This window comes from Haliaeetus albicilla, chromosome 12 (genome assembly GCF_947461875.1).
Source record: "Haliaeetus albicilla chromosome 12, bHalAlb1.1, whole genome shotgun sequence".
NCBI classification, from domain to species: domain Eukaryota; kingdom Metazoa; phylum Chordata; class Aves; order Accipitriformes; family Accipitridae; genus Haliaeetus; species Haliaeetus albicilla.
In genome coordinates, this window is record NC_091494.1 from 12545135 (window position 1) to 12566324 (window position 21190).

Below are 21190 nucleotides of genomic sequence, written 5' to 3' on the forward strand. Positions count from 1 at the left end.
CTCAGCCAGCATTGCTTGGGGGTTTCTGCTCTGCACCACATTTGGGAATCTAGAAGTATGCCTACGCTACAAACGGCAGCTATAAAGCACAATTACATGGGTTACCTATATTGGAGCTCTACGTACTCAGGGCATAAACGTATTATTCAGACTTTATGGATTGAAGGAGGTATTATTTGTATTATTGGTTAACAATCTGAATTCCCCCTCACAACTGTAATGCTAAGAAATCTATTTTTTTTTTACTGCAGAACCAAAGCAGTTTTACTTGTATCTGCAGAATCTCTCTTAGTTAGATATTTTAACGAGCTAAATCTCAAAATTAACTGCTTAATTAAATGCTAAACAAAGTTAAGGGATTACTTCACGGCATAATTTTAGGGCTAGCATGTTTTGTGGGACCTTGATGACACCTTTAAAGAGGGCTAATGGGGTTCCAACACAGTCATAAGTACTTCTGAACAGAGCTGACTTAAGGGTATAGAGAAAACATGACATTTCCTAACTGTTCAGAGCTTCATTGCAGGCACTTAAGCTACAGGAAACAGGAAAGAAAAACACCTTAAAATTTAAGGAAGAGAAAAAAATCGTACAGAACCACAGCCATTCTCCACATAAATCAACAGAAAAAAACAATGTAAGCAATAGTAGTGAAAGCTGTTGCTGTTGGGAACAATCTATTATATCGAGGGACAAGTTTTCTCAATAGGGCTCAATGCTTAGTTGCTAGATTTTACATTAATTTTACATTTTAGGAACAACATGTTCCCTCGACTCCCACCCATTTTCTGTACCCCTCTATTGCAGTCTCCTGGTCTTTCACCCTGATCTCTCTTCTCAACTCTAGCTACTATTAATTTCCCCCATTCAGCAGAGGGAAACTACATCTTTCTCACCCACCTATGATGTGAGGTACAGGTGAGTCACCTTTGTAATTAAAAGACAAGACTGGTAAACAAATTTTCATATTGAACAGTTTGTCTACTACAACTTATACAGTTTCTATGCATTTGACTACAAAATGGAAAACTACATAAAGCTAATTTTAAATATGTATTCTCCCACTCTTCAGAAGGGCTTAAAAAAAAATTTACGTGATATAGTCCGGCATAGAAGCTAACACTTCCAAAAATACTATGCATATAGAAAGGGACCACGCAAATTTCTAATGGCTTATTATTTATAGTCTCAGAACATGTTTAGCTAAAATATGCAACTCCCCTGAATTCAGTGTTCCGGAAGAGGTAAGGGTAGCTTTAAGCTGCCTTGTCAAAAAATTAACACTCCTTGCAAATACGTACCTCTTGCCTTGCAGGAACAGCTTCATAGGCTTACCACACGATAGACTGGTAATACGTGCTGCCCCCCAATAACCTGAACATCTGCCCCCTCAGGCAGGTTTCCTCCAGTCCCTCCAAGCAGGCTTCCTGTCCTGGAAAAGGCACAGCTACCGGCCTACTGATTTGTACGCTCAACTCATCCCACAGATGCAGGGAGGAAGGCTGCCAAGGCCTCCGCTGAGCATTCATCAGAAGCTCACCGGCAACTCACCTTTGGAGGCTGAGCAAGTTCATCTGAGCAATCTGTGCGAATGCTGGCCATCCGGAGGTTTTAGCTCCGTAACAAGAGCAAGGAGATCACGTGTAAAGGGCCAATGCCAGACCTCAGACCAGGCACTACCACTGCAGACTCCAACAAATCAAATGGATATCAGCGGGAGCATACCGTACTCAGCTCCTCTGAAAAAAGGCCATTTTTTTGAGAAATTAAAACTAAAAATTTCTGACTGGAAATTTTTTACTCTACCTCTTCTCTGCACCTCAGTTTGGATACATCTGAGCATAAACGGTTATATAACATTTACTTACGTAATTGTTACAATCACCTAAATAGGTAGCTCATACAGTTCTAAAAGTTACTGAAATTTTAGAAGAACTAGGCATGTAGGGAACACAGCTCCCAAAACCATCCATTCCGTGAGAGGACTGTGATAGACAAAACTTTTAAAGACACTGTCAAATATGCTACCGGGATTATTTTCCTACACAAAAAGCTGTAAGGACAAGATATTCCATATGCACTCACTTCTCAAGACAATCTTATTTATATCTGTATTACATTATGTTTTCCCCTACACTTACGTTCCAAAACAATTTGTTTCTCTGTTCCCTGGACATTTCAGATATGTAATTTCTGTGCAATGCATTAAGGTTCACAGAGTTCTTCGGCTACGTGACATCACATCCTACCTAAGAAACACAGAGCAGAATTGCATGGCACCCTTACTAAGCATTTAGCATCTGATGATTGCCATGGAGTACATCCTGAGAAGGGCTATCCCCACACAAAATTACAGTTTAATACAATGCCAGAAGTTATCAGAAAGCGGTGCATGAACTACACCTAACAAAAGTCACAAAAAGTACTTGGAAAAGCAAGCTTTGCATTGCTAAGCTTAACTACATAATGAGCCACGGGCCTGAGGAAAAACTGAGCAATCTTCAGATTTAAACAAGCTGAAAGACAGTGTCCTACGCTACTCTGCATCAGAAGAGACAACCCATGCTTGTACATACATTTTAAAATGTTTGTTTCAATACTCTACTTCTGCTTTCATTTCCATCATGGAAGCCTAAACAGTTACCACAGTTTTGCATAACAGTTACTTTTTTCAAGTTGGTATCATACTGCTTTTGTTTTCTTTTTACTTAGAAAAACATTTCTGTAACAATTCTGTAAGCAGAACTCCTCAGCACTATCTTCTAAAGGCTAAACTGCAAGTTAAGCTTATAATAGGCAGTCTGCAAAAACACTTCAAAAGAAAAGCAATTTCATAATTGTAACATTTAAAAGTACAGCTTCTACAATCTGCCACCTCAAAGTTGTATGTCCAGACTCCTTTGAAAGTAGTGGATAAAGAGAGGTAGCAGTTTTATCGCAAGTTTAGTTCCAAATTTGGTACTGTCAAAAAGGAATTTGAACAGTCCCAATGGGTGCCACTACTTCAGAATTTCCAAAAATCGAAGCACTGCCAAACCAGTATCTCACATATGAGAACATACAGGTGCAACACTAAAACAATCAATTATTTTTCTTTGCAGCTGTATTCCTTAATAAAGATCTTAACTCTAGTATCAAAAATACCTCCAAAAGGCATAATAAAAACTGAATGATGACTAGGAACACAGAAGAATCTTGCTCCATTAATGAAGAAGATCTTCATAACTAGGAAGAAACATTTCGAGTATATGGCACGCTTACCTAAGGTACAGTACATCTTAAGTCTTGCTATTGCAATCCTTTAAGCAAGTTAACAAACTACCTATAGTCTCTCTTTACTCAGTGAGGGGTATCTCAAAAAAACATGTTTTGAATGAGGGCAACTGGGACATACAAACAGAAGGTCACGAAACTGTTAGTATATTTAAAACAATACTCTAGTGGGGGGGTAAGAAGCTTGCATTTTGAGGAGCTGAAATAACTGAAAAAGTGAGTTCTCCTTAATATATCCAAATGATAATCTGAGTTTTCAGGCATAAACATTTCTGTGATTATGACCTACATACCCTCTGAAGGCCTCCCACATATTACTAAGCAGTAAATAAAGATTCTGGTTTTAAGCAAATTGATTATGTGCCACTTGTCACAAACAATTATGTGAATTCAACTTTCAATGCTGCACAAGCACAGCTGATACATAGTACTGGATCTCAAGGTTATTACTCCCATTCTGGAATAATGGAAGCATGTAACTGGCCATGCAAAGGGAAGCGTTCATGGAAACTAGTATTGTAACTGTTGTTTCTCAACTTTGAGGACTTGCATGTATTATCTGAAGTTATTTGAGACCATATCTACCTACAGGATGACCAAAACTCTCAACCTTGTCAGGATAGAGTTCCAAGAAGGAAAAGCCGGTGGCTGATACAGGGAAGAGAGCCCAAAGCTTAACTGTTTACCTTCTTATTCTCTGTTGTGATTTTATTTCCCCTCCTCATCTCCTTCTCACTCCTTTTCCCCCCACCCCTATGTAGCTTCTTTTCACCTAACATATACTATGGTATTCTTGCTTTGCTTTCATGTATTTTCACCTCTTGGTGTGCTTCCTTGTTCCGAAATTATAATTACCTGACCCAATCTAGCGTTCATCTTGGTTCAGGAGAAGTGAGAAGAATGTGGATGTCCATCCTCAGCCTTGGTATGTAGCTAGCTACTCTCAGTGACGTACAGATGAGCTGTCAATAAGCTTGCCACTCCAAACAATGCCAACATGGTTCTTGGCTATAAACTGGGGAAAAGAAAGGCTAATTTGGAGAGGCACTAATTAGGAAAATTAAATATAAGCAGGGGCAATATACAACCAACTAACAGGAAAACCCTCAAGCATATAAATAATAAGTCATGTGATGGCAGTTTCACCATTTTAGTTGCCTGTCTGCAACTCATATAAATTCTGCTGAGGTTTCACATAAACAGACAAAATTATAAAAAACCCTTCCTGTAACTCCAGCAATAAGAAATGGTAGGGCGCTCCCAAGAGGTGTTTTGATTTTCACCTGTTTATAAAATTAGGTATCACCTTAATTCTCACTAATGTAATATTTGATCAAAGCAGAATGTCACTTAAAATTCTGGATGGAGAACAGCAGAAGAAAGCAATCATATTTAAGGAGGCAGAGGAAGAATGCTAAGGAACAAAACCTCCAAAAACTTAAATGCAAACAACGGAAGCAGTGCTGTCCCCTTTATATGCTTTCATTAAATGAGAGGTTAAAAAGGAAAATCCTGTAACTAGCCATTTCTTTTAAAACACAGCCACACAGAACGATAAGCAATAAGTTCTGCAAGACCCTCCACTCACCTCTAGATGTTAAAGAGGGAGCACAGAAAGCATTCATTAAATACTGAAGTCTAAGACAACCCTCACACCCTCTTGAGGATGGCAGAACCTACGTAAGGCAACACCTTAAAGTCACACACAACTTCCCTGTACTGCTTTCACGGATGGCTAAATATCTACATCACTGTACCCACAGCTTTCCTCCTGATGTATGAGCTGTTCTGCTCAGGAAAATGTACAGAAACTACAACTCAAACAAAACCATTAATCTTCTGGAAAGTTACCTTCCTCTAAACAAATTTCTTCTTATAATATTATTTCCATTTTGACCTTCTTCTATGTCACCTGTTACACCTGTGAACAACCTTCTACTCGTTCAATACCAAATTTCTTCTACTTGATACTGCAACATAAAAACTATTCCCATAAAGCTTTCCTATTCTATGACTCCATTCTATCAGCTCACCGGTCTTTTCGGGCTGAATTGCCAGCGTTTCTCGAGAAGTACTCCCTCCTCCTCATTTTGCAATGCACACAACCTCTTAGCTCTTCTCCAACAGATACTCCTTTCACATATAAGTGTTAATAATTACCTTATGCCTTACATTTTACTGCTTAAAAGTTAAAAGTAATTACTTCAAGACTACAGGAAGTCCATATCCGTGATGGCTATTAGAACACAAGAACTTCCAGGCCTCAAAGCTGTACTTGATCACGATCTGATTTACTTGTTCATTTAAATACAATCTAACCTGCGTAACTGTACAAACGTATCCCTACTGTTCAGGCCGTTACTTGTACAAATGTGTGTTTTGAAGAATTCTGCATACACTTCATTATACAAAACTAACCTATTTTCCCAAAATACCGTCTATGTTTTCAGTGCTATAAATAGTAATGTTTATTTACTAGAGACCTGCACACATCTGCAAACCATATACTGCTCAGTTTAATAAGGCATCATCTAGATTTTGATTTCTATTTTAAGGCAACAACAAAGTAAATCTATATATGACAGCAGCCCCTAAGTAGTGCATTGGCAACAGACTGCAAGCCATTATTTATTTTCCAAGTTCTCTATGTGAGATATGCGCTTAACAGCGGAAACAAGTCTGTGTCTGTCTTGATAGAATCACAACACGGTTTGGGTTGGAAGGGACTTTTAAAGATCACCCAGTTCCAACCCCCCTGCCCTGGGCAGGGGCACCTTCCACTAGACCAGGTTGCTCAAAGCCCCATCCAGCCTGGCCTCGAACGCTTCCAGGGATGGGGCATCCACAGCCCCTCTGGGCAACCTGTTCCAGTGCCTCACTGCCCTCACAGTGAAGAATCTCTTCCTTGTATCTAAAGCTACCCTCCTTCGGTTTAAAGGCGTCCCCCCTTGCCCTATCACTACGCGCCCCCGTAAAAAGGCCCTCTCCAGCTTTCTGGGTAACGCCGTCGACTCCATCAGCACCAGCTCCCGGCGGCGCGTCAGCGTGGTTTTGGCACAGGTGCCCCCCGAGCGCTGTGGGGAACGCCTCGTCAGCCCCGACGAGGCCGGCGCTCCCAGGTCCCCGCGCTGCCCGAGCGGCACCGCCCGCCCGCACCCGCCATGGCGGCGGCCGGCGCGCCCGCACACACGGTAGGTACCTTCCACGCCAGCAGCAGCACGTTCATGATGGCCAGCAACGGGCAGGGCCCGTTCTCGTTCTGAGTGATGACGGGCGTGTTCTCCGCCTTCCAGCGGACCCACTTGATGTGATAGACCGACTGGCCCGGGAAGCGCTCCTTGGAGGCCGACAGGAGCTGGGAGCCCGCCGCCGGCCTCTCCCCTTCAGGCTCCGGGGCCGGGCCCCCCGAGGAGGCCCCCGCCACCACCGCCTCCTCGGCGTCGCTGTTGAGCTCGGAGCTGCTCGGGCAGCAGGAGTGCAGGTTGGAGAAGGACTCCAGCGAGTCCAGGCTGCGGGACTCCTCCCCCGGGGGGCTGGGAGCCCCGCTGCTCCCCGAGCCGGCCCCCGCGGGGCCGCTCTCGGAGCCGGGCGCCGCTCCGGGGCTCTCCGGCACCGCCAACCCCGCGCCGTCCGCCGCCGCCGGCGGGCCGCCCTCCGCGGCCCGCGAGGGAGACGCCGTCCGAGGGGCCGCGGCGGGAGCGGGGGCCGGCTGAGGGGAAGGGCTGCGCCGCCCGCCGCCCTCCTCGGCCGCCGCGGGCCCGTCCCTGCAGCCGCCCTCGCCTGCCGCCGCCGCCGCCGCCTCTTCCAGGAGGAGCTGGCTGGCGGCGGCGCCCCCGCCGCCCCTCTTCAGCGAGCCCGGAGGCGGCGGGGGCTGCGCCAGGCTCTCCATGCGCGGCCCTCGCCGGCCGCCCGGCTCCTTCGCTCTCTATTGGCGCTGCGGCGGCCGATCCTTCGCCGACAGCGCCCGAGACGCCATAACAGCGGCGACGGCTCCGCCCCGCCGGGGACGCGTAGGCGGGAGGGAGAAGCGGCCGCGGGTCACAGCGGGGCCCGGGGCGGGGGAGCGCCGCGAGGGCGGGGCTGGCGGGGCGGGGCGGGGCAACCCGCCGGCGGGGCGGCTGGCGAAGGAGGAAGGGCGGGGAGCTGCGCGGGGGAGCGCGCGAGCCCGGAAGGGGCGGCACGCGGCGGGGCGGCCACGGGGCAGGGCCGCGGCCGCGCCCCCGCCCCGGGGCCCGCTGCCGGCTGGCTCGGCCGGCCGCCCCTTCTGATGCCGCGCGGGGAGCGGGGGCGCCCACTCGCTCCCCTCTCTCGGGCGGGGGGGGGGGGCAGGCCCCGCCCCGGTGCTCGAGGCTGACCCTGCCGCAAGGGGGCCCGGCGCTGCCCCGCCCCGCCTGTTTTGCAGGAAGCCGGGGGGGGCAGGGCCGCGCCTGCGCGGGACCGCCCCCGCGGCCGCTGAGGTACAGCGCGGGAGGAGGAGGAGGGACACGCCGTTTTACGAGGAGTTCCGCTTCTCTTAAAGGTTGTCAGTGCCTTTTACTGCGGTTCGTGAGAGGTCTGTATTGTAAAAATACGACCGTGGCGAGCGTAGTAGATGCTGTGAGAACCAACGCAGTTGTATGACTCGGGCTTCACCCTGGTGAACCTGTTTCCTTCTCCCCCCATAGAAACCTTCAGGTTTTAATCCCGAGTTTTAAATATGCTTTTGGGAAGACAGGGGTCTACCTTCTCTTTTCTGTTCTCAGCAGTTCTCTCAGCTGAGCTCTCTGTAAACAGCTGCATCAACTTTAGCAGCCTCATCTGAAGCACGCTCGTCGTAACCGTACTTTCTACGTATGTGTTTGTGTAACAACTTTTCCTGGCTGTAACAGTGTTAGCGGGGGAAGATTTTTAATTCTGAAAGGGCAATTGGAGTGGAAAAGGGCAAATAGAAAGGGGGGGGGGTGACAGTAAACTGAGAAACTTGTCACAAACACTAATACAAAGAACAAATCTTTGAGTTAGTACAGTTGAATGTAACAATTAGCATATTGGCAAACAAGAAACGAAACGTTTTGTCTCAGTGGCTCACATTTTTATCTTCGTCGGAGGATTTTTCCTTTACACTTGAATCACAAAGGTGGTTCAAGACGATCTCAAAATGAAGAAATCCCTGTTCAGTGGGGACAACCGCAATGCTTCGCAACGCACAGAGCGTCAAGAGAAATAGATGACCTAAAATAAAACTGGAAAAGCGAGTAAGTAAATTAGTTTCTGCAAGGAAAAATGCGTTCCTGATAAAGGGATGAAGGAAACCAGCCGATGCAAGGGGTGGTAAGCGGCCCCAGGGCCGTTTACACAAAGGTTCAATGGACCCGCAGGGAAGCCCTCTCAACAAGCACGCGTGGAGTTTATGCGCCACCTCGTTCTTTACCTCTGAGGACGTAGAACCTTCTCACCCGCACAGATACCGGCGTCCCGGCCCGCCGGCAGCCCTAGGGCGGCGGTAGGCGGCGGCTCCGGCCCGCCTCAGCCGGGAAGCCGCCAGCCCCGGGAAAAACCCCGCTCCCGGAGGTGGCCCGGGGCGGTTCCTCCCGCTGCGCCTCGGGCGGGACCCGCAGCCGGGGCCTGCCCTGAGCTGCCGCTGAGAAAACACAACTTCCCGCCGCCCGGCCGGGCCCGGCGGAAGCAGCCGGGAAGGGAAGGGAAGAAGGGAAGGCCAGGCCAGGCCCCGCCCCGCCCCGCCTCGCCTCGCCTCGCCTCGCCGGGCCCTGGGGCGGCAGCCTAGGGGCGTCGTCCCCGACGCCCCGCCCCGCCCTCCCCCGCCGGCGGCGAGGAACGCTTTTCCGCCTGGGCCCCGCCCCTTGTGCGCAGCGTGGGGAGGTGGGGCGGGGCGGCTCGTGCGTTCTGGGCGTGCCCTGCGGCCCCGCCCCGCCGGTGGCGTCGCGCGGGCGGGGGCGGGCTGCCGGAGGAAGCGGCGGAGCGGGGACCGGAGACCGGAGACGGAGCGGAGCGCTGCCGGCCGGGGGGGCGCCGCCGCCGGGGCTGAGCCGCCGATCCCAGGCTGATCCGTGGGCGGTAAACGGTCCTCCGGAGGACGACGGGGGACAAAGCGGAGGGAGGCGCGGAGCTCGCCCCTCCCCATCCCGGCGCCGACCGGGGCGGATGTGCTGTGGGTTAGGCGGCGGTGGGGCCTGGGCCCGGTGAAGATGGATCTGGCGGGGACGATAATCCTGCTGTGCTCCTGTGCGGCGGGCGCCGGAGGTGAGGAGCGGCCGGGCCCGCCCGGCCCCGCGGGGTCCTGGCCTGCGGCCCTGGCTCGGGGCTGCCGGCCTCTCTCCCTTTCTCCCTCCTTCCCTCCGTTCTTCCCTCTCTGGCGCGGCTCGGGGCTGGAGGCGGCGGGCCCCGCTCCCCGGGGCGCCGCGCCTCAGCGCCCCGGCGGCAGGCCGCGGCTGGGCCGCCGGCCGGGGCTCTCCTTTCCGCCGCCCGCTCCCGGGCACGGTCCGCACCATCCTGCCCGGGCCCTCCCCCCGCCGCCGCCCGGGGCCGGCCCGGCGCCCCCACGCATTCCCCGGGACTTTGCCCCGCCGAGGACCGCACCGGACCGAGTCGGCTGTTCTTCCCCCTCCTCTCTTCCTGGGCCCCTCTCCGCCCCCCCCGCCGCGCTCGGCTGTGCCTTCCCCTGCCCGGCTCCCCGCTCTCGGCTCCGGCTTCGGTCCCTCGGGACTTTCCTCACGCTGCCAGTAGCCGCCTCCCGGTTACCTTCCCCCGCCCCGTCCCTCGCCCGCGGACGAGGGCCGCGCGGCGGCTCCGGGGGGCCGGTGTCTGGGGGGGGGAGGCGGCGACGGGCCGCGCCGGCCGCGCCGGGAGGCTGCCGCGCCGGGTGCGCGGAGTGGGTGTCCCGCTGCCCGCGGAGCGGGCCGCGCCCCCACGCCTCGCCTCCCCTGCGGCCGCTTCCCTGACCCCGAAACCAGGAAGCGCGGGTAGACGGAAAGTTCAGCTTAAGGAAATAAAAGACGGGCCCGGGTTTGTTTTTATGGAAGCGTGACGGTAGCTTCGAGGAGGGGTCTCCCCTCTCTCCCAGGCCAGAGACAAAACGTGCCCGTGTTGATGGGGGATGCGTAACTTTGTGACGGCTCCCCTGACGGGTTGTTTTTCAGCGCTGGGAAACTGTTTCGTGACCGCGTCTGGTAACGCTTAATTGGTCAAGTCGTGTCAGGGAAGTGGTTTCATGTTTTTACAAGCATGGGTGTTGGAAAAGGTGGACTTTGAGGGTGTTTCTGGAGAAGGATGGGTGGAGCAGCTGATAAGGACTTGCTTCCTCTGTTTCCTTTGGCACCTCTCCTATTTATCTGGACTCTGCAGCTGCCTACATCAATACGTAGCTTTATTGACAAAGAATCTAACCCTAAATCTTTCACACGTTCTCAAAAAGTAACATCGCAGTATATGAAAACTTCAGTAGGTTGTACTTGGGGCTAAGCTGTGAGATAGAAGGCAAGCTGATTTGCATGGTCAGAAGTCATCCCGTTATTTATGTGATTAGGAGCAGTGTACACAACAGACTTTCCTGGTGACTTTTCCTTCATAAATTCTTGTAAGCTATCAAGGTATTTCAAACTTAATTATTGGCATACTTTTCGAGGCCTCTTTGTTTTCTGAACTAAACAGTGTTGGCACAGAATTAATTCAAAGTGATTCATTAACCAGTTGTGAGGGTTGTTTCCGCTGTTTAATTCTAGGCAGGCAAATATGCCTTAAAGTTAAAATCATAGTAAGCCTGTAAAGTACAGTCCTCTGGATATAGAGAAGCAAGTTCATAAAAGTGTATTTTAGTTTAGGTGTTCATGTTAATTTTTTTCTTTGAGAGAAGAATGGGCACCTTCAACATTTCTGGCACTAGGAAGCACACCTTACTAGCAGGTGACAGAAGCCCCATGTCTTTCGGTCTTTAGTAGTACAGGTGAATCTTTAAAGAAAGCTTAATAATGCTGAATAGCAATCTAGAAATTATGGCCAATACACATCTCCAAAATATCTTATGAAACTTTTTTGGTAAAAGTCTCAACATAATTATGAAAGATTTATTGTAACTCTATGTTGAATTAAAATTACTTTTTAATATTAGAATTTTCTGTTTTAACTGTGTTCACATTTCTAGAGTTTCTTAAGTACCGTAAATGTTTTTATTTACTGAAAACTAGAGTTCTGCATTTGCATGCTTTGCTTCTAGGCAAGCATTAATATCCGTGTGAAAAAGGGCAAGTTCATGATTCTTAAAGATGTTACTGAGAGAGCAGTGCAAATTGGAAACAACTAAAAAAAACCCAACAATTTACCTGTGTTTCATTTGTGTACAGTGCATCTTGTGCTCATTAATTTTACACAAATCTTGAAGCCAAGTTATACTTACCTGTAAAGTTGTTTAGTTTTAAGCCATATAGGTATTAAATAGTAATGAATTTGAAAATTCCATTGTTCTGCACTTTTAAAAAAAAATAATAAAATGTTCTTCTGTATGTTGAGACTAAGATTAGAATATTTTTACTGGATACCTGAGTTTGAACTCTTCTGAAAGAATTATGCAAGGCTTTGTGCCTGTATACTCTATTGTAATAGTCTTTAGATACTTTAAATATAAAGGTATATTGTAGATTAACAGAACCAATTGTAACTTTAGTTCACAGTTAAGTATGAATCACAAAACAACATTTTAAAATATTAAGGTACAACATAACTTGGATGGTTTATTTGAGGAGAAAGATTAGTGAAATCTCTTTGTTTCATTTGAAAAATTTATTTTCTTTTGTAGTTTCTACTGTTCTTAAAATTATGTAAAAGGAATGCAACCAAAAGCAATCACTACTGTTGCTGCACTAATGAAGTGTACTGCAATGTCTGTATTATGTTGCTTTATAACTGTCTGTATGGTTTATGGTTAAAACAGACAAATTATCAGCAATTTGGTCTAATAGGCCCTGAAACACGTTCTTGATCAGGTTTTGGTTTTAGATCACTTTTAGGGCTCTCTCAGAAGTTTTTCTTTCTTTGCTACCACTGAATAAATACGACCCTTATAAAACAAGTGGTCCAGTAGGTCAGTTTGAATACAGTTTCAATAGTGTGAGAAGGAAAATCCTTGCCTTTTTTTTTTTTTTTTTAGTAATTTTGGAAAGGTAGAATTTATCTCAAGTAGATACTGTATACTAGCAGGTAAGTTATACGTGCCTTGAATTTTAAGAATTCTTTTAAGAAAAAAAAAAGTGAATCAGCATTTTCCCCAATACCCTTGGAATTGCTTGGCTTAAGGGATCTACTCACTGGCTGTTGCTGTTAATAATTTTGACATCTATAAAGTGGTACTTAGTTTGGGCAGTACGATTTGCAGCTTTTAGTAGCATGCTTTGTTGCATGTGATGAAGATACATGCAGGTGTATTAAACAGTACTTTATTATCCATACATAATGATGTTCTTTGAGGAAGGGAAATAACTGATAGAACCTCTCCTCCTACCTGAGGGTCATTTGAAAAAATGAAAAAGGCAGGGTGGAAGGGGAATAGAAAGTATGGAAAAGAACTAATGAGACTCCCCAAAAGCTTGGATTTAACAAGAGTGATCATGCTTTGGCGAGGCTGATCAGATGCTGAATGTCAGTGCAAATCTACGATAAATTTTGTTTTCACTGGTACAACACACTCTTATGTTGCTAGGACTTCCAAGTTGTATCTTAATGACTTGTGCTGCTGGATATTGAACTACCTATTTCCCAGTGAGCAGGGGAGAAATTCTGGGTTTTTTCTGGACACATGGGGGAGTTGTGGGAAGGCATTTTATGAGCTATCAGCATCTGAGTGATGTAGTTTTCATCCTTGCTATAAATTGAGAAGAATACTAGCCTTCATTAACATGACACTCAGCCTCCAGCATTTATCTGGGGTTTAAAATAAAAACATTACAAATTTTATATGGCTGGATGAGACAGTGTCTGGTAAAGGCAGCTGTCAGATGGTTGTTTCAGAAATGCCTGTGGTAATTAGAAGTAAATAAAATCAGGTGCTTAGTAACTTTGAAATACCATTGCCCAAAAGCCTAAGACTGCAGTTTATTTTTGCTTTTAAAAGGATCTAAAGGTTCAGTTATGCAGTATGGCAGAGACACCATAATGAGTTACTGCTGTCTGGCGGTCCTGCCCTGGCCATGTGTTTTGGGTTTGTGTGGTGGAGTTTTGGTAGCAGGGGAGGGGCTCCAGAGTGGCTGCTGTGAGAAGCTGCTAGAAGGTTCCCTGGGTCCAGGTTGGAACCACCTCTGGCCAAGGCCGAGCCCATCAGCGGCAGCGCCTCTGCCGTAACATATTTAAGACGGGAAAACCTGCAGCGGAGAGGGGAGTGGAATGTGAGAGAAACCCCTATGCAGACAGCAAGGTCAGTGAAGAAGGAGGGGGAGGAGGTGCGCGATACCGCTGCAGCCCGTGGTGAAGTGACAGGCTGTCGTCCTGCAGCCCATGGAATAGCCCACGCTGGAGCAGGTGGATGCCCCGGAAGATGGCCATGACTCCCTGGGAAAGCCCATGCTGGAGCAATCTGTGCCTGAAGGACTGCAGTCCGCAGGAAGAACCCACGTGGAGCAGTTCGTGAAGAACTGCAGCCCGTGGGAAGGACCCGCATTGGAGAAGTTCATGGAGGGCTGTCTTCTGTGGGAGGGACCCCACGCTGGAGCAGGGGAAGAGTGTGAGGAGTCCTGCCCCTGAGGAGGAGGGAGCAGTAGAAGACAGCATGTGATGAACTGACCGCAAACCCCATTCCCTGTCCCCCTGCGCTGCTGGGGGCGAGGATTGGGAGTGGACTTGAGCCTGGGAAGGAGGGAGGGGTGGGGGAAAGATGTGTTAAGATTTGGGTTTACTTCCCATTATTCTTGTTTTGGTTTGATAGGTAGTAAATTCAGTTGATTTTGGTTTTTTCCCCAAGTCGAGTCTGGTTTTTTGCCTGTGACCATAATTGGTGAGTGATCCCTCCCTGTCCTTGTGTCGACCCCGAGCTTTCCTTTATATTTTCTCCTCCCCATCCCACCGGGGGGCAGGGGGAGGAGTGAGCGAGCAGCCTCCTGGTGCCTTTTTGCCTGGCTGGGCTTAAACCATGATACCATGCATTCCCACCGTCTCTTCCTTTACTGCCTCTTGTGTTTCATGCCATGGGGAGCCAATTCCACCTGCTTATTTAAACAAAAGAAATTAATCATTTCCTGCCAGACATGTAACTTCCATTGGTTTATTGTGCAGACCCAAGCCCAGTGGAGAGGAAGAGCTGGGACTCACGTGGGGTAGGGAGGAAGAGGGTAAAAAAAATATATATATGAGTGGACATCTCTGTACTGCTTACACTGGTGGTGCTGTACTGTTTAACTCTGCTCTAAATGTGAGTTTTCAGTGAAGGGAAATGATCCTGACTTTTTGATTACACACTTTTCTTTCATGAAAAAGTAACTTGACCAGAAGAGAAAGTATATTTTTCAGCTGAATCAGTTTTATTGCCAGCACAAGGGAAGAATAGAAATGGAGTGGATGAAAGAGGGCAGCAGGACCTGCCCTTCTGCTGGCAGTTATGAAACTACAGCCTGAATAAATTCTTCAGTGAAATTCAAGTTGGGAGGTTATGGTAGGATTACTGGCTTTCAATACACTTAAGCACAGAAGTGCTAAATCTGAATGCTATGTACACTCTTTAATGTCCTATGTATAGGGAACATTTTTTGAGAAATAAACTCTACATTGAAAACAGCTTGAAGAAGTACATCTTGCTTTGATTATCTTAATTAAAATTATAATAATAATTCTCTTAAAGATGTTTATCGTATGCTGGTATTTCAAATCTGCAAATCAGTGATGACACTTGCAGTAAAAGGAGTTGTCTGGTAAGTTAGCCTGGCTGCTGAACAGTTTCTGATAGTCTATCAAGTCATATTCTGTGCTTTTTTTCCCCTATTATCAAGCTTCAGTTGTATTTGAACTATTTGCCTGTGTCATGCAAGTCTTAATCCGAGTGGTTTAATACAAACTTCACCTTTTAGAACAGTGCATGCTTGATTTATCCTCTTATGGGATGTTAAGTGTTGTCATCTTTTACCACAATTATATATAAACTTAATAGATGTTTATGTTTACAGTGGTAAACTTTCAGTACTGTTTATTACCAGTCTTCTTTATCTGCATGAAGCTAGCTTCTATAAGGATTTCCTCCATAATCTTCCCATATACTGAGGTTAGTCTGACCAGCCTATAGATCTCCAGACCACCCCCACCACCACCACCCCTTGAAGATGGGGATGACGTTTGTCTTCCAGTTGTCAGGAACCCCCCTCCATCACCATAACCTTTCAAAAAGGTGATAGAAAGCCTTGAAACGGCATCAGCCAGCTCCCTCGGCAGTCTTGGATGCATCCCATCTCATCCTGTGGACTTCTGTATATCCAGTTGGCTTAAGTGTTTGTTTCCTAGCTCCTCTGCTATGGGTACTGCTTCACTCCCACAGATTGGGAAGATTTTGTCTGGGGGGAGGGGGAGTCTTCATAGTCTTCTCTGGGAAAATAACCACGATAAATGAACTGAACAGCAAATCATTTAGCATAGACCACCAAACAATTGCTATGTATAGCTGCTCAAGGTGAACTAGGAGGCTTACAGATAAAATCCCATGGGTGATACATTTTATCCTTTGCATAAACTTAGAAGGTGAGAATGTATGCCTCAGACTCCCTGCCTGTCCAGTCGGATTTGTGTCTGTTCGAAATGACAACTGTAGATACTTTCTTTACAGCTCTCTAGGGATGCTGAAGAGCTGTAGACCCTCATACACAAAAATCTTTTATAGGGACTGTCACCTTGAGACATTTGCCTACATGCACTGCATAATTCTGTTTAAAGTCCTTCCTTGTATTTAGTTCTAAGCCCATGAGAATAAAGCTTCGTTGCTGGAGAGTTTTTGTCATAGGAAATGCCACATCTAGTTTAGCAAGTCCTTTGGTTGATGGCAACATGATACATGAACTTTGTAAAGCAGCTCCCTTAAACTGTATCTAGATCCTCATGGTTCAATGTTCCTTACTGCAGGCTCCTGATCATTTCCTTATTTGAAAAGATCTTTGTCTTGCAGTCTCTATTAAAAAAACCAAAAACTAGTTTTTCAGTGACAACAAAATAACAACAGTAGTTTGTCACAGAGATTGAGATCTGTGTGTGTGCACTACTCAGATTCTGTGACAGACGTCTTCCTTTTTCATGCAGAATCTTCTAATTACAAAAACTAGAGCTAGCAGTTGTACCTGCCTCATATACTTCAGTGAAGGCTTCTTTCCAGTTTAACAAACTTTTGCCCCGGGATCCTGTAAATTCTTGTGTTACCAAGGTTGAGTTACTTAGTAAGCTACCTTTGTGAAGAAGATAGCCACTTTTGATACGTAGCTGGTTTTATTAGAAGGAGATTGCGTATCAGTTGCAGACTTTGAACGCTGTAGGAATGTGAACTTTATAAGTGCTTCTGGAAGTGAAAGTAACCGTTAATTTTGAAGCCTTGATTTCAACCCTGTCTGAAGTCCCTTTTTAGAAAAGCTATGAAATAGCATATACTCTAGGTGATATGCAGCTGCTTTGGTTTAGCAAGAGGAGAGCAGCAAGAGTGTTTGTGTTAAGTGCTTACTATGAGAGTGCTTAAAACATAAGGAGTTTTTTAAGTTTTGGAGAAAGTGAAAAGAAATAGTGGTGTTTCCCTGTGTGATCACAGAAAGTGTATACATTTTGGTTAAGAAAAAGGATTTTTGTTTAAAACCCTCTCTGCTTTTGCTCCCAGAGAGAACAGTTATAAAGCTTTTTAATGTCAATTGTCCTTTGCTGTCTTGTCACAGTAATTAGCACTTAAAAACTATTCTTTGTGACTCAGTTGAGTGCAGTCTTTCAGCTTTCCATGTGGTCATGAGACCTGGATCAGGTGTGAGGTATTATTGGGTCTTCAGTAAGTTGTCATGCTTTAAAACTTTTTTTCTAGGTACCTGAAGCTGTTCAAGGAGTACCTTGCAATACTGAGAAGAAAATGGCCTATAACAATTTAAAGGCATGCATTATTAGAAGCCTCCTACCACAGAAAAGTTGAAGACTTGTTAAATAGGCTTGGGATTATGGAGCACAGAAGTTTACACATTCTGCAGCGTACTAACTCCTTAGTTTTGATAAAAGTTTTTGAAGTCAGTTATTAGTATCATATTCTAGATTTAGGTTCACTTGAAAAATAAAACTTTAGCTAAGTTTTAGCTTATATCAGTTAATTTTGAAGCTTGTTTTCTTTAATGTTGACACTTTGGGGTCACGTACCTGGAATTGGAAAGCATGTACCTATAGTCAGGCTAATGTATATTGAGCATCATTTTGATATAATGGGTAGACTCAGGCTGATCTTGTTTGGTTTATAGAAGCTCTTGGGCCATAGCAGGTGTTTCTGCTTCACTTTGTGGGATTATGTTGGAAGTGATTAGAGAAACATTAGACAGGGACAACATCCTTCATCCTCAAAATTCATCATGCTGGCTGCTGAAACTTTGGATTCGTCCTGTGCCTTATTGGGATTAGAATTCATGTAGACTTGCTTAAATCACACATTTTATAAATGTTTAAGACACCTAAGAGGCTTCTGGAAAGCTGGATGAGAATTGACTTGTATTTTGAGACTTAAGAGTGAGAGGAAATTAGAATGAAATTTTGTTATTGGACTGTATTTGCAGTCAGTGATGAAGAGTCAACACTTGCAGAAGCCTACAGTACTGCAAGGAAATTTGATTGTGGTCTTATCTGTAGTAATACTTGAATTTTAAAAAAATATGGTGGTATCATCTTGTGCACATTGCTGCTAGATGCAAGCAATGCATTTGGAAGTATTAATTTACTTAGTCATCTTTTGTGTTGCTCATTGAGCTTATTGGTGATCAGACATTCTAATGCCTGAGAAATCTGTGGTATTAATTTAGAGAAGACCTCATGGCAATAAATACAGGGAAAGGTAAATTTGTAATTTTGCTTACAAAATTATATTCTTAATACAATAACAGGTTTTTTTCTTTGTGAAAATGTAACACTACTGAGGCAAAGCTTTGGGATACACTTGTCTCATTGGACCTCCCTGGATGTTGTCAGTATAGATATCTGAAGAAAAACATTACATGAAATCTCTGAGAATGCTCACATTTAGTTTGGTCTGAGGTTAAACTGATTATGAGATGTCCTGCTTTTTCCTTGTAGAGTTAAGAATTCTGGAGAAAATTGGAGATTTGACTATTTGATCTCGCAAATGCTGCACTTTGATATTTCTTCAGGAAAAATAAGAAGATAGCCCAAGTTGGGTTCTTGAAAAATCAAGCATAAACTGAATAATTTGTTCCCTTTCTTAAGGAGGAGGTTGAGGAAGGAGGGCTTCGAAGCTAAGTGAGGAGCCAGGAGCAATTGGGCAAACACTTGCATACACACAGTTAAGAACAACATACAGTGAAAAAACAGAACAGGGTGGGGGAAAAACATCCTTGAAGCAGAAACTGGTGCATACTGTTATATCATTGATTGTGGTTGCCTAACCTTCAGAATGTAGTAGTAAGTACTATGAAATGCAGTTCCTATGATATGGAAACAAATCTTACACTCTTCGTGAGGATATGTTTGAACATTACTGATTCAACCTCGAACTGGAAAACCAGCAACTTGCATGTTCTGTATTCTAATTTCATATTCTTAGTGTAGATAACATTGCTTTTGTATACCACAGCTTTCAATAGACAATTCAGGCTTTACATCAGGTCTGTCTTTTCATAAATGAAGTGGTTGACAGTTGAATTTCTGTGTCCTTTTTGTGAAAGATGATGTGTTACAGCTAGTAAAAATGATGATGATACGTTTACTGCGCTCAGTTTGTCTTTGTATCATCACATTGCGTCTCAGTGAACTAAAAAGATGGGGCCAACTTGTTTCAATAAAAAACATATAGTTCACTGAAACACCTTCTAAAGTTTTGGAATATGCTTTGTCAAAGGGCTCATGTAGGGAAGAACTTGTATGGAAATTTTTACTAAACATGGACAGTGCTAAAACGTTCCTTCTACAGATAAATTTGGCAATATATTGCCGTCAGGCTGCTTAAAAGAAAACTTGACGTTTTGCATAATAACACTGTGAGAGATGGTGCTTACCTTTGAGTGATTTGATACACAAAGTAGTTTCTGTAATGAATAGTTGATCTTCAGAAATAGTTACTTCTATGGAGTTAAAAGAGAAAAGGATTGTATGTTTGTTGCATAAAGTGTATAGAGTACTGCAAGGCTTTGTTTCAAGCAGGGTGAATGTTTTTGTGCTAGCTACTGATAAAAGTTATATATCAAAACACACAGTTACTCCTTGGAGTTTTGAAATATTAAGCATCACTTAATCTTTAATCCTTTGCTGGCTTTAATGTTCAGTACATCGAGAAACATGACAGAGTTTGGGTCATATATAATCTGGCTTTGAAACCAGAACCACTGAAATGATCTCACTCTTCTTGACTGTAGATTCTACATATAGATACCTAAATTAATTCCTTATGATTGGATATTTTAAATAGAAACTGTTTAAAAACCTTTTTTCACTGTGTATGTAAAACATACTGTGTGTACTACCTCCATTGCAAACACACAGTGGTTTGTTCCAGAAGTTGCATTTGTTTTGTTTTGTTTTTTTTTCTATTTCTCCACATTATTTTCTACTGTTGGAACTTCTGTGTTTTTTGGTCTCTGATTACAGTTACTGAATTACTTCATCTTAATAATTCTTCCCACAGCATCTGTGTTTACTTTTGGCAGGTAGATGAAATATTTTTCATGCATAGTGTTCTAGTGCTGGCATTTGATATAGAAGCGTGGTGAGACTTAGGAAGAGTATCAATGTTGAATGTGCAGAGGGAGGGGATGGAGACCTTGGTGGTGGTCAGGATATGAAAATATGCTTCTCGTGAAATACATGCTGTACTGTCAATTTATTGTGCATACATTTCTATGATTGCTTGGGATATATTAAATAATAAGAAGGTGAATCCTGACTGGAAACTGTGTACTTATTTGGAAGAAGTGACTAAAATCTGAATTAACCAAATGTCTGTAATGCATATAGTGGTTCCTTGTCTGGGGAAAAATAATGCTATGGCAACTTCTTTACTGTTTTGGTTCTTACAATTGCTGGCCTGTTGGCTGTTTGGTAGGCGAAGGTACATCTCAGCAGTATATCTGACAGGTGTCTGGGCAGCACAAGGAGTTTTCTATCCTGTTACTGACCTACTAATGCTAACCTTGGAGTGAAAAATACTGTGTTATAGTAAAATGTCTAATGTCTAGTGTAAATACGGAGCTGATATGGTTGTCCTCTCTATGCATATTAGATCTATGAGGAGCTCTTAAATGCTAGTGCCTCTGGTCAGTTCTGCATGTCCCTTCCTCCATCAGGATGGGAGGACCAAAATCTTTCTCTGTTTTCTGTCATGCACTCTTAATGTGGGTCAGAAAAATTGCCTTAGAAGGAAGTGTCCAAAATAGACTGAACTGAATCTATGTCTTTGGAGATACATCTTTAATAAACTTTTTCCATATGATAGAACTTTCCATGTGATACAGAATGTGTTGCTAGGTGGCATGATTTGCTCTTAATTTTTCTGGATGTTTGGCATGTGAATTATAAACATTCTGAGCAGATACTTCGGTGTCATGAGTGCAGAGTGAAGCTGGAAGTACAATTTTTCTAGGGAACTAAAAGAAAGATGTGCAACTGTTGGGCTTTTTGTGTTTGGATCAGGAGTGTGTTTCTGAAACATCTCTGAAGCATTGTCCCACACAATGATGTGGTTTGTATTGTGGAGTAGTTTTGGAGTAAATGAACTATACTCAAA

At 45.1% G+C, this 21190-nt stretch overlaps 2 protein-coding genes and 1 long non-coding RNA gene across 4 annotated transcripts in view; 1 reads left to right on the forward strand and 2 right to left on the reverse strand.

The window, feature by feature from the left end:
* MINDY2 (MINDY lysine 48 deubiquitinase 2) overlaps nucleotides 1-7309 on the reverse strand; it is a 34376-nt gene extending 27067 nt beyond the window's left edge. Inside the window, exon 1 of one of the 2 annotated variants that reach the window (XM_069798116.1) lies at nucleotides 6473-7309. In XM_069798116.1, coding sequence (XP_069654217.1) covers nucleotides 6473-7162 — 690 coding nt within the window. In that variant the 5' untranslated portion in view covers nucleotides 7163-7309. The remainder of the gene's footprint in view (nucleotides 1-6472) is intronic. The other variant, XM_069798115.1, reaches the window with a different exon arrangement.
* Nucleotides 7310-8143: 834 nt separating this feature from the next.
* LOC138688295 (uncharacterized) lies at nucleotides 8144-8944 on the reverse strand. The gene is made up of 2 exons (XR_011327327.1): nucleotides 8684-8944; nucleotides 8144-8484 (listed from the first exon to the last, which is right to left on the reverse strand). It is a non-coding gene; the product is annotated as an uncharacterized lncRNA (long non-coding RNA).
* A 277-nt stretch (nucleotides 8945-9221) lies between these two features.
* The window catches only part of ADAM10 (ADAM metallopeptidase domain 10), a 57470-nt gene continuing 45501 nt past the window's right edge, over nucleotides 9222-21190 (forward strand). The window contains exon 1 of the mRNA XM_069798117.1: nucleotides 9222-9513. Coding sequence (XP_069654218.1) covers nucleotides 9459-9513 — 55 coding nt within the window. The 5' untranslated portion in view covers nucleotides 9222-9458. The remainder of the gene's footprint in view (nucleotides 9514-21190) is intronic.